The following is a 13877-nucleotide window of genomic DNA, read 5'->3' as shown; positions in this document are numbered from 1 at the left end:
GCGGTACCAAATCCATGGATATTTGTCACCACCTGCAGCAACAATTTGCGCGGGTCTTTATGGGTGGTGGACTGGAAACTGAGCTACTTCTATTTCTGAGCTACTTCCTTACTTGCTTGCTTGTTTATAAAGGATAGAGGAAATGAGGTTTACTTGCTTTGAGAGGAGAGAGAGAGGCTTTGCTTATTGGAGAGAGAGACTTTGCTTTAGAGAGAGAGACTACACTTTCAGAGATCCATGTCTTCTTAGTTCTGCTTCTTCTTCTTAAAGGTGCATCCTGCATCCTGTGAACTAAGGGTGTGTCTACCTAAGGTGCTTTAGTGATGTGTCCCGCGTACTGCGATCTGTGATCTGCAACCTAAAGATGTGTTCTCAGTTCTCCGCTCTGCAATCTGCCTTCCGCCGCTGCCCCTACTCTGCTTCTATCTGCTTGCCGCTTCTTCTTCTTCCTTTCTGCTAATGGCTTCTCTGCTTCTTTCTGCTAGCTGCTGCTCCTTACCTTCTACCTACTGTCCACTTATATTCCCTCCAAAAGGTGGAGGGCGGAGCCACACCAGTTGAGATCAGGCCAGGAGCCAGCTGCCCAATCATGAACAGGCGCGAGCAGGAGCACTCGGGAACACCTGTGCACCCGTACCTCCGATGTGATCAAAACAGCTTCTGGCTGGCTGCCAGGCGCCATCTTGGCGAGTCCGCATGGCATAGCCCCCAACACCAAAGGGTTGAAAAACAATATTACCATTGCCTTCTTATAAATATGTGTATGTGTTGTCGTTATTTTTCTGAAAACAACAAAAAAAGATTTTTATTTATTTATTTTTCCTGCACTGACCATTTGAGCATTGAACCCAGGGTCTCAGTCTCATGCTGACTGGGCAAGTGCTCTACCACTGAGCTACATTCCCAGCCCAATAGCATTGCTTTTAAGTGAATTTTTACTTTGGCACCTGTAATGCAAATATACTGTATCTGTATTATGAATACAGACATATATTTTAGCTTATCTAAAATGTTATATCTATGTCTCTGATCCCTTCATTACTGTGATAAGAAAGTTACCTAGGATAGATGTATACATCTCTAACAGTAACTTGAGAAAATGTTCAATTTATAATACAAAACAACTTCCTCAGATTCACACAATGTTTATGCCATACTGCATCCAGGGTTTATTCTAGTAGGTATCGAGATGACTTCTTAATGCTATAATCTGCTACATTCATAAGAAATTCCTTCTTCTTCCCCAAGATTTTCTTCCCTAGTTGGCCTCCCTATGAAATGTGGTAAGAAGATACATGTCTTATTATATTACATTACTATTATATTATTCATCCTTTGGGTTCAATATATGTTAGTGAATTTATTATTTCTTAACCATTATTGATACTCTGCTATAAATTATATATATGCATATATATATATATACACATAAATATATATATATGTATTCACTCAGATATATAAACAACTCAATTTTCTAAAATTAATTTCCTAGTATAATTTTTCAATAGCCATGGATTTTTCAGCTAACATGTAAACCTGTTCCATTGGCTTAAGATTCTTCTGAGATGCTTTAATACATACTTTGTTTTATTAGATTCTTTTATCTTCCATAAAATAGAAACACTAAATTGAAAGTGGTCTTTTAATAATTGCTATATGACACTGTATAAATCAGATGGTTCTTAAATTTATATATTAAATTACCTAATGCCTCATTCAAGGTTTTAAAATTCTGTATATATAAATAGAACTGCAAGTATAGTTATAAGCTTCTGGATTTATAATTAGATTTGTTTCTCATTCATACTGTTTAAGGCTAATTGGTTTTAAAAATACATTTAATGTATAGCAAGTATTAATGGTATTATTGAAAGAATTGGCTTTAATTTAATTTTGTATGTCAGTCCTATAAATGTTTTAGTTCTCAACATGCTTTTTTTATGAAAGCACTAACATTGAACTTTTTGGAATTTTCTATATTCAAACAGATATTAAGTATGAATGGCAATTGTGATGATATAAATATATTTAATTGTACTGTTTTGACCTTTTTCCATCATAGAGCAAGTACTTCCTCGCTTGGATTCCACTCTCCTGGGTGAAAACTACTTTGATAGACCTTACCAGATGCTTTACCTTTTGGTTAGAGGAACTACACCTGTTGAAATCCACACTGCTGCAGTCATATTTGTTTCTTTCCAACTACCTGCTATAACAGAAGATGATTTTTATAGCTCACATAAGCTGGTTAGAAATCTTATCTTGTTCCTAAAAATACCAAGTGACAAAATCCGTGTCAGCAAAATAATGAGAGGGGAGAATCTGCGGAGGAGGAGATCCATGGGTGGCACAATTGAATTGGAGATTGGAGATCCTCCCGCTCAGTTCCTAGGCAGTGACACCACAGGTATGAAGAGTAGACTGTGAGATAGAGAATGTAATTACCAAGTTCACTGCCATAAATAATCCTAGCAGGGCCCGGTGAGCCAGGCCTCAGGAAATCCTCCCAGCTCCTGAACTCCGCAAAGGTCTAGAAACACTTCCTTCTCTACTTCTGTAATCCCAACCAAATTTGAAATTGTAAAGGCATTTCAGACTTTGTTTTGTTATTATAGTGACTAACAAATTAAATAAAAGGATCAACCAATATAAAAGATCTGGGAAGATCTACCAAAGGAAGTGACTTCATGGATAAGAGATTAGGAATGCAGAGTCTGTCAATGAAACCCTCTTGGTTGGAAGAGCATAGGAGGCTACAGGCATGTGTTGCAACAAGAGCTTCCCTGTTATTCTCTGCCTAGAGTCATAGCGGACTTCCTTAACCTTGTATTTTCTTGGACTTACAGTCTCAGTGCTTTGGGCTCAACATAATTTTGACTTTAAATTTAGTATAGGAGTTGTAGTGGGTTCATGGTACACATGTAGGTTGCTCACCCATTCTTAGAACTTCTTGGTTAGTTCTTGCATGTAGGCCCAAAGTTTACCACACTAGCCACTAGATGCCCAAAGAAATAAATTGTGATTTATTTCTTATATGTCCCCTAATTTTCTTCACACAACTCCTTCCAGCCCATCTCTTTAAAGCAGTTTTATCTTGTTAGATTTTTCCAAATAGTGTTAATCTGAGAACATGGAACATAGGGACAGCAAAGAAGAACAGGCTAGTGGCATGTTTTTCAGACATAGATTGGCACTGGGTTGCAAGTCATAATTTAAGAAAAGCCCTACTAGTTGACATGGAGTGAATCACTGCAAAATATTGGGAAATGGAAACAAAGACATGCATGTAGTTGTACTCTTGGTTCTCTGCAGCCTTCACATGGTATTAGGAAATCTAGAAGTCCCCAGATGTCCTAGAAAGGAATTGTTTAAACACTAAGGAGATCTCTGGGCAGGCAGAGTCCTGGGTTCAGGAGTAAGAGGTCTTAAAGTTAAGGTCTTTGGTTTCTACATGGCAGTTAGCAGAAACAAATGCCTCCACATGCCAAACTGTCAGAGGGAAACTGTTCACAGTACAAACTAGGTCAGATCTACCACTCTGTACCCCAAACCAGTGAAGACCAAGTAGTAGTAGTGTGTGGACATGCAGCACCCTTGTACTACTGTGACTAGATCACATAAGCCCTCCTGGTTGGGTTGGGAGGCTTTCTGGAGAAGGCTGTCCTGGAAGGAGTCAGGGATGAGAGAGGAACCTGGAAGACTGAGCATTTGTCCAAAGGAGTCTGAGTCATCCAAGAGAGAACTTTTTAAACTGATAGGAACTAAAATTCCCTGGCTGTGGGTTTTAAAGTGTCATGTGTCATCAACTCCCTTTTCTGAATACACCAAGCTTCATAGTTCAGCTTTAATGGAAGAAACTCAGTGGTTTGATGCCTTAAGGCATGACTCTGGATATGGAAGATGCAGATTACTTAGGAAAAAGGACTTAGCAAGGCCTGCAGTACATCAAGCATCGTCCTGACTATAGCTGTTTTTAGAAAGATCACTCTAACTACAGTGTATGGAATGGAGTGGAAAGTGACAAGAATGGATATGAGACCCAGTAATGATAGCTTTACCTAGGATTTTGATAGTAGAGACAGAAATTAATAATTGCTTAGCTATGGTATGGCAGAAAGGTACAGTAGAAGGAATCAAGCAAAAGCACCAGGCTCTGACAAAGAATATGAGGCATGGAGGTGCCACCTTCTAAGGTAAGGGAGGATCATGACTGCAGCAGGCTTAAGAGGAAATTTCAGCCCTCCCATGCCAGAAAAAGAGAACAGAAACTATATGTAGTGTTGAAATTAACCTTGAAAATTGTCAAATGTACAAGGCAAGTAACATTCGTTGACAACTTAATGAAAACCTTAGCAACTTACTAATAAACATGTATAATTTAATGGATGCTAACTATTCTTACATTCCAAAATTAACATGCTATTTAAAAAAAAAGGCTATGTGATAATAGAAAAGCACAATAGTGCTTTGCTTCTATACAAAAACTGACATGGGAAAGTATTAAATTAAGAGAGATTATCTCTCTCTGTTTTCATTTATTTTTCTTGTATTTGTTTTATCTACCTTTGTATTTTCCTTAATTCCAGAATGAAACATATTCTACTGGGTTATTAACTTTCTATACCTCATGAATATGACTCTGTCATATTTTTTCCAAGTACATTTAGAAAGTCTTAGGATGCTATAATGTGATGGAGCAATGCATAAAAAAAAGTGAAAAACTCTTGTCTTTAGAGTTCATTATTTTTATAATCCAAATATTATCATACTGATTCCTTATAGGTCAGATGCAATTATATGAACTCCAGGAAATTGCTGGTTCTCTTGGACAAGCCACAATTTTAGGAAAAACCAGTAGTATCTTGGGCTTTAATATTTCTTCTATGTCTATTACCAATCCTATCCCCAGCCCAAGAGATCCTGGCTGGATTAAGGTAAGAACATGCAATTAGAAAAAAATGCACTTTAGATATTTAGAATATTGTTACTTATTTTAACTCTCCTTTTCTAATTCAAGACAGTAGCTTAGAGGGTATGTCTTTGTAATTCACTATGACTATTTTTTGTGGGATCACTAAGATGGTAAAAATGCTGTTCAAAGAAAATAAACTAGATTGAATAAAGAAGTGTATCTTCTAAATTCCATATTAGTTCCTCATGTACTTTGCTTTGAATATTTATAACAATGTTTCATATATCTGATCTAAAAGAAATATTGTAATAATACTAGTTTTACATATTGGACATGTTTATAAATCAACAATGACTGTATTATATACTTAGCCTGGCTGAAACAGGCTTGCTGAGGAATGAAGTTTATCACTAGAAAATGACTTCCTTACTCCTGTCTATGCCAGGTGACGGCCGAACCAGTTGAAAGGTCTGCATTTCCTGTTCACCACGTGGCCTTTGTGTCCTCACTTTTGGTGATGGTCCAGCCAGTGGCAGCACAGCCAGGACAACTGTTCTCTCAGCAGCCATCAGTAAAGGCAGTTGATTCTGATGTAAGTCACAACTGGACATTTTCCAGGGGTTGAGCTATAAATGCAGGAGGGTGAACCAATTTAGCTAATACAGGGATGTTGGCAACCTGAGGATGGCACTGCCCCTTAGAAGCTGGACTCATATTGTGGATAATCTTGTTAACTATTATATGAACATTTTATTTAAATGAGGTTGCCCTTCTGCCCAGCTATGAGCTTCTTTTGTGAGGTAAGGAGCTTCTGCAGATTGTAAATTTATAATTAGGCATTTTTTAGAAATAAAGTTTAGCATTTTTTTTAAAGAGCATGGGAAAGAGAAATTGTTATAATTTCCCACTACTCTTTCTCCTGTAGGGTAATTGTGTCTCAGTTGGGATTACTTCACTGACTTTAAAGGCTGTGCTGAAGGACTCCAGTAATAACCTAATCAGTGGTCTTGGTGGTAATACAACAATTCCATTTAACAGCTGTTGGGCCAACTACACAGACCTTACCCCTCTTAGAACAGGTGAGTGAACTCTCATAATAGGGATAATTATAATTGTCTTTTAATGAACAGAACATTCTTTGATACTTTGGTCAATAAATTATAGAAAAGAGAATGTTATACACTGCCTTGTTTCAGAATATATTTAGTCTAGCATATGAAATATATTTGATATGCAAAACAAATTGAGGATTTGTTTCTGAGGATATACATAAGAATATCATGATTCATATGTTCTTTTTTTATCCACTGTGTATTCTAAATTTTATAAATGTGTGTTACACTTACAATAAGAAAAATTTATATGCAAATTTTCAAATTCAAGAAAAAAAGGAGAGTATAAGTGCAAATAACTTTAAGACCCAATAAAGGAGTTCACAGTTGAGCTACAAAGTTGGCTGTAATTTTTCTCAAAGTCAATGCAAAGGAGAAAACACGAGCATTATCATGACTCACAGCACCTATCAGATCCACAAGCAGTTGCTGTGGAGAATTATAACAATCTCTGAGAATGGAACAAAGTCTTCTATGACTTCTTGTTAAGTATGCCCAGTGAACCTGTACTAGATGATACTTCAATTCTGATACAGTAAATACAGCCATTTCTTTCACAGTGATGCTTCTTATTTAGGGGTTTGTGGCATAACTCTTGTTGGCAGAAGCTATTCTGTTGGAGACCAAATGATATATCAAAAAACAAAAAAAAAACAAAACAAAAGCCCACAACACCCAGCTTTCTCCTGTTGATGGATTATGGGGTATCTCTTTGAGACAGACCTCCATTAATCTTTCTAGCCAATCTGGGGTTCATTTAAGAACATTTCTAAAGATTATATAGTAGCAGTCCCCACTTCTTACCATTGCTCTCTCCTGTCAAAAACACACACACAGGTCTGAATAAAAATAACTACACAGAGTAAAATAGAGAAAAAATTCAAAACTGCTCTTATATTTAAAATGAAAACCAAAAGCTAAAATAATTTCAGGGGGTTTTCCCTTTATTTTTTGTTTCTTCATGGTTTGATAATGCCCTACACCACATATGTTCATTCTGCCTAGTGGACAGCAATATCTTAACCTAATGTTTGATAAGAATCAAATGATAATGAGTCCAACATGCTGCTTTTGGACAAGTTCCTACAGTGTCTTAATACTTGCTGGTTAAGGACAGAGTCAAATTCTTTTACCAATCAGCCTAAATGTTGGTAGCACTGGAACTTTATGGAAAATGAGGCACATGACAGAAATGCTGCCTGAAGAGAAGGTTGCTCATCTTTTCATGAAGGTGGACCCAAAAAGTGCCAGGTGGCAGAGACTTGGTCTTCAAACTTCTAGTTCCAAATAGCAATGTTCCAAAGTAACCAGATCACTGGAGTGTTAAAGCAGTGAAATAGACTTTGGCATTTTATTGTGGTAACAAAATAATAATTTAAACACTTCATTTTATACAGTATTTTTTTTTTAATTCAACTCTTCCCTTGAAGTATATCTGACCTGCTGTGGACAAATGCCATTGCATCTTATTTATGTTTCTCCCTCCTCCCTCCTCCTCTTCCTCCTCCTCTTCCTCTTTCTCCTCCTCCTCCTTCTTCTTCCTCTCTCAGTCTTTCTTTCCCCTTTCATCAAGTATGGGGTCCCAGATCCCTGGATATATATAATAAGGGAATGCAAATATAGTCATCTCTTTATTATTTTTATCAGCTAGCCAGTTCGTAGATTAGCTACAGTAAAATTAGTGTAAAAAAAAAGTGTGAGAAAATTAACAAAACAGTTTTCCCCTGGTTCTTTCTAATAGATACCCACACTGTCACTGCACTGAGGGAAATCCCCTTGCAGATCATACTGCAGCCTAACAGACCAGCAACAGTGTCTTTCTTCTACATATAGCTCTGCAGAGCAAAGAAGGGCCACCTGGGTAGAGGAGATACAGGTTGTGGTTTGCAGAACAGATAATAGGGATGTGAGAGTCAGAAAAGGGTGGGAGAAGTTGTTAAATACCGAGATTGCATCTTTGACTAACTTAGATAAAAATAGTATTATTAACAGACTTTTGGGACATGTTTGTCTATAAACTTATGTAATGTTTAGTTTTTGTGTCAGTTCCTATTATTACATATCACGCCAATTGAAGATCTAATTGCTTAAAACAATAACCATTCCATTTGCTCACAATTGTTTGGATCAGGAATTTGGGCCAGGAAGCCTCATCTCTGTTCCACAATTCTGGGGTTTCAGCAGTCATTTATACTAGCTGGAGTACCTAGAATGGCTTGATTGGGGTTGTAGTTTTCAGATCTTGATTCTGGATTTTGGCTGGATTCTTCAGTTCTCCTCCATGTGGTCTCTCCAAGAAGCTCATTTTGCCTTGCTAACAATATTGCAGAACAAGAAAACCAAAATACATTGCAAAAGACACCTTAAATTCTGTACTCACTGAAAGTGTTAAGAAAAAAAATGTATCTGCTACAAAAACATAGGGTTTTTTTTTTTTTTATTTCAGACTGAGAAGAGAGAAAACTTAAATACAGCAATCTCATGACAGGAAATTGTATAGAACAGTGTCCATACCTCTTGAAAGCAATAGAATGCATTGCTACTATTTTTGAAGGCACAAATGAGGTCTAGATGTAATTATATTCTCTCCCTAAAACAGAAAGGAAGAATGAAAACAGAAGTGACTTTTTAAAAACAGATAATAGAAAGAACAGAAAAATAAGAACTAACAAGGTTTTATAAGTATTCCAAGCCCTACTCTATGGGGTTACTGTTATTAGACAGTAGTAGTCTCAGAAGAAATTATACCAGGGAATTATATATATTGGTTATCTGATGTCAAAACTGCAAGAAGATTTAACATGTGGATTAAAAAAACATCTGGATAAGCATTTATCCTGCATATTATCTATATAGTTAACAGTGTCTTCCCAAGATGTCTCTCTACCTGGGGAAGGAAGGAAGAAAGGAAAGAAAGAACAAAGGAAGAAAGGAAGGGAGGGTCTCAATGGTGCAATGGAAAAACAGTCTCTGACTTAAAGCAAACGTGGAGGATGGTTAATAATTGTTCAGTCTGAGAGGAGAGCACAGGGGTATTTGTTGTACTATTTTTCAACTCTTCTGTAACCTAAAATTTTTTAAAATATGGAGTTCTGTATCCATCACTACCTTCCCCAAGTGGAGCTGAGGCTTCCCTACCCCAGGTCAGGTTTGCAGGGAGGAAATAGATTCAGCACTTCCACCTGTCTTCCTTCTTGTCCTATGTTTCCAATAGCCTCTTTCTCTAGCAAAGAACTCTAAGAAGCAGGTTCTGTTGCTGCACGGAGAAAAATCTACCTATGTTCCCTGCCCATGGATAATGGACAGATTGAACTCTTCTCACTCAAGACCCTCTCTACTCTTGTTTGTGCTTAAAACTAGTTCACTTGCCTCAATTTCCAAAAATTCTTCATTAGGAATTGGACACTATAAGTCAATGAAACCAAAATTGGAGTTGTTTGAAAATAAATAAGGAAGTCAATAACTATGATGCTTTCTCTTTCTCCTAGGAAAAAATTTTAAGATTGAATTCCTCCTGGATAATGCGGTTCGGGTAGAATCCAACACTTTTAGTCTGCTGGCACAGCCTGTCTCTGGTGGCAGTGGCAGCAGCATTAGCAGTGGTGGTGGCGGCGGCAGCAGCAGCAGCAGCAGCAGTAAAGCAGCAGCTATGGCTACATCTGCCCAACTAATGATGGTAGTCATTAGCTCTCTGCTGGGAAGAATGTTGTTCTTGAAAATATTTATGACTGCACTTTTTATTTGAATGTAATTATAGGTAGGTACAGTTCATTTTTTTTATGTCAGCTATGTCTCCACATATTCAGACACCAGTAAATGTTTCCCAAGTAAAGGTCATGTGCTCTGCAGTTGTTCATGGCACCATTGGGACACAGAGAGGAGAGTAAGAGCCTTTGTGGCGGAGACTAGGCAACCGTACAGGCAATGTTATTCACATTACATATTGCTACAAAGGAACATGGGGAATGAAAACTGCAGGTAATGTCAGCACTCCTTTTCAATATCAAGGGGCAGATACTCAGTGTGACATGGTTCAGGCAGTGAAAAGATCACTTGACTGAACAGTCCAGAAGTCATCTGGTTTCTACCTTAGCTAAACCCAAGGACTCGGGCGATGCCATCTAGAACCTGTGCTCTCCATCCTTTGTCTTCATTCTCCTCAGTGGCAGCTTCACTACTAGGCCAACTCCTCTCCCCAGTCCTCATGGCAAAAGTACTCACCAACAGGTTTAATTTCTACCAGTTCAGCAGCCAATGCAGAAAGAGTCAGCAAAAATCCCCAAATCATGCCTTTAACCTGGCTTGGGACACATGCTTGGGACACTGCACCTATTATTGTTGCCACAGGATTTAATTAGCTTTGCCTGAGTCACATGGGATAAGGTGCTGAGAATGGTGGAAGTCAGATGCCAGTACAAGATGTGGCAGACAGTGACAATGAATATTAGGAAGATTAGTAGGAAGGAAAGGTCCCTACTGGCTATAGTGATTAGAGAAGATGGTAAATGTCACTTCACTTCACATGAAAGTTGGTACTGTTGTATAAAATATAAAAGATCTGGAGAGGGAGGAAAAAGGCATTCAAGAACAGGGATATGGTAGGAACCAAGAAAGAAGTGAGAGTGAAAAAAGGCATCTTTAACTATACCTGCTCTACACTGAATTCCTCATTTTCTCTTTCCCAAACATATTTCTACACCTGCCACTCTGTCTCAGTTAATGATAGTGCCATCTTTTCTGATCCCTCAGGTTGATACTTCTTAGACTTCTCCCTTTCCTTCAAGCTCCATGTCCCCTCAAGTGGTCTTAGTACCATCTATATCCAACCATGATGGCTCATATCTGTTCCCCATTTAAAGTCACTGCTAGACTTAGGATTTTACTTCTCACTTTACCTATTATAAGAGTCTCCTGAATTCCTTGCTTACAACCCCCCTCACTTCCATTCTGCCTTCCATATTGGTGTTGGATTTAACTTCCTAAATAAGCACAAGATCATGTAGCTATAATGGTAATCTCAAGTCCTCAAAGATTCATCACTTCATGCAAAATATAAACCAATTCCAAAGCTCCAAAGTAAGTTTTGAAGTCTGCCTCTTTTTACCAAATCATCCCTAGAAAAGATTCTTTTCATTCTGCATGTTCCCTTTGTCTGGGCTATGTCCTCTGCTTGTCCAGTCCACCTCTCCCAGCACCCTTTGGGTTCTGCTCAAACTCCACTTCCACTAGGAAATTTCCCTTCTCCTTTTCCATTCTACAAAGTATTCAGTTACCCTCTCCATTGGTCTCTGTTTATATCTTTATTATAGCCCTTCCTATAGTGTACTTGTATTAAACTTTTATGTGAACCTATCTTCCTCAATTATGAGACTTTAGAAGACCACATGCTTTACATGTTATAGGTACTAAAAATATGGTTTAGTTGATTGTAACTTTTAAAAGAAGATCAAGTCCTCACCCCTGACTTAGGGGGAGATGTTGGGTAGTATAGCCAAATTGTAAAGAATATTGATTGGCAGATGTTAATCAGCTTGCAATTGATTTCATCAAGAAGAATTTCCAATAATTAATGAAATGAAAGCTTCACATAAGAAATATTAACAAGGTTGAGGAAGAACATGGGGTAGAGTAATAATTTAGAAGGACACTGAAGTACTTCAAGTAATAAAAACAAAGGCTAGATTTTAAATTTAAATATAAGAGAGGGCAGAATAAGGGCACACAATAAGGCTGGTTCTAGGTGTAACAAAACAAAACGGAGACTGAAATCAACCAAAGATGCTCCAGGAGCAACCCCAATACAAGAAGGAGCAAATCCTGGATTCCCTCTTAAGGGTAGGAAGCTAATTAGGATCCAGCTGTCAAGGGAGAAGTGTGGTTTGCAGAGACCAGATCCTGTCTTCTCATAGTGAATATAGAAGAGCAGGGTGGGGTAGGGACACAGTCAGAAAGTTGGAGCTGAGGGAAAACAGTCAAATGACCAACACACAAATTATTCTTATGCTCATTTTCTTGTCTCCAGAATTCTAATAAAATACCAGTGCTTTATTTTATAATAGCAGGGTAAATATTGCTTAAATTCATTTTTTTCTCCTCAGAGCATTAAAATGCAAGGTCTAGCTGGTTAAGTGTGTAAATACTGCTTGATAAATACTAGTGCATTTTGTCTTTCCTCATTAAATGCATTGTTTTCCAGTTATCTTCACTAACTTTTCATTCTGCTTCATCCTGACAACGTTTGTAGTTTCCCAAATAAGAAAGTTCTATTTTCAAATCATTAGTAATGATAATAGTTTCCCAGTCTCTTTCAGGACTTTTTCCAAATAAAATAGTTAACCAGCGGCTTCTTTGCTGCTAAATACACAACCATTTTTAAATTAAGACAAAATGATTTAAACACCTTTAATGCATTGACATGGTGGATTATTTTATAACTTTGCATTCTGACTTAACAGTACTTTACTATTAAGAGAATCATGACATTTTGCTAAATAAAATGGCAAAGTCTGAATCAAAAAAAAGTGTAAGTACCACAATACTTTCTCTATATTTTTTACCAAAAAAAATAGGATTACTGATTCTAGCATAAAATTGCTAAACTTTGAAAAGCTAACACCTTTATACATTGTGATTTTTTTTCCATATTTTTCATTGGTACATTATAGTTGTATGTAATAGTGGGATTTGTTGTTATATAGTCATACATGCACATAACAATAAAATTTGGCCAATATCATTCCCCAGCATTTCCCTTTTCCTTCCCTTCCCCCTCTTCCCTTGCCCTGATTTCTTACCTCTACTCTACTGATTTCCCTTGATTTTCATGATTTTTATGAGATTCCCTTCCCCACTTTTTCCCTTTTCTTCTCTAGTTTCCACACACATGAAAAAAATATGACCCTTGATCTTGAGTTTAGCTTTTTTTGCTTAACAATAATCTCAAGTTTCACCCATTTTCCTGCAAATGACATAATTTCATTTTTCTTAATGGCTGAATAAAACTCCACTGTGTATATATACTACATTTCTTTATTCATTCATTTGCTGATGGACCCCTAGGCTGGTTCCATAGTTTGGCTATTGTGAATTGTACTGCTATAAACATGAATTTGCATATATCACTATAGTTAAATGATTTTAGTTTTTAGAATACACACTGAGGAGTGATATAGCTAGGTCATATACTGGTTCCATTCCTGGTCTTTTGAGGAACCTCCATATTGATGAAATACTAACTTGTGAACATCACTTTTGACATTATTTTTGCCCCATTAACCTATACTATAAAATGTTTTTAAAGTTAAAATTAACAAAACAGTTTAAATTGTATTTTGTTATTACTGCTGTTTAAAATTATTTTGTATTGTTTTCATTTTTTCAGGAAGCAACTATAGTGCTGTTCCAAAGCGTAAGCTGAAAACAAAAATACAAGAATTGCTTGCTCGTGAGCTATTTTGGTACACTACATGAAAAAGTCTATAGTGTTTTCAAAAACATATGCTAATGTATTTTTATAATATATAAAATGGACTAATTAGCTTTAATAGAAAATCAGATTTCTTCTAAATATACATTTCTTTTTGTTCCTCATATGTGTATGCTCTTATTTCAAAAAGCTTTCAGAAATCTCTAATTTGGAAGTAGATATATCATTTCCAAGTTATTGTACCAACAAATCATAGAATCCTTTAAATAGCTAAAAGCTATTTAAAGTTCTGAATGAAGATCTTTAGATCAAGTTGGAACCATTCTGACATATATATATATATATATATATATATATATATATATATGTATGTATATAAAAGTTACATATATATTTATATATATGGAGTTTTATATATATAGAG

The 13877-nt window shown here is 36.7% G+C and overlaps 1 protein-coding gene across 1 annotated transcript in view; it reads left to right on the top strand.

Moving 5' to 3' along the window:
• The window catches only part of Pkhd1l1 (PKHD1 like 1), a 155536-nt gene extending 141919 nt beyond the window's left edge, over positions 1-13617 (top strand). The window contains exons 73-78 of the mRNA XM_047523703.1: positions 2066-2410; positions 4786-4937; positions 5361-5507; positions 5841-5994; positions 9516-9784; positions 13409-13617. Of these exons, the coding sequence (XP_047379659.1) occupies positions 2066-2410; positions 4786-4937; positions 5361-5507; positions 5841-5994; positions 9516-9772 (1055 nt within the window). The 3' untranslated portion in view covers positions 9773-9784; positions 13409-13617. The remainder of the gene's footprint in view (positions 1-2065; positions 2411-4785; positions 4938-5360; positions 5508-5840; positions 5995-9515; positions 9785-13408) is intronic.
• Positions 13618-13877: the final 260 nt, after the last annotated feature.

This window comes from Sciurus carolinensis, chromosome 1 (genome assembly GCF_902686445.1).
Source record: "Sciurus carolinensis chromosome 1, mSciCar1.2, whole genome shotgun sequence".
Classification (NCBI taxonomy): Eukaryota; Metazoa; Chordata; class Mammalia; order Rodentia; family Sciuridae; genus Sciurus; species Sciurus carolinensis.
This window is presented reverse-complemented; position numbering and strand designations above follow the sequence as displayed.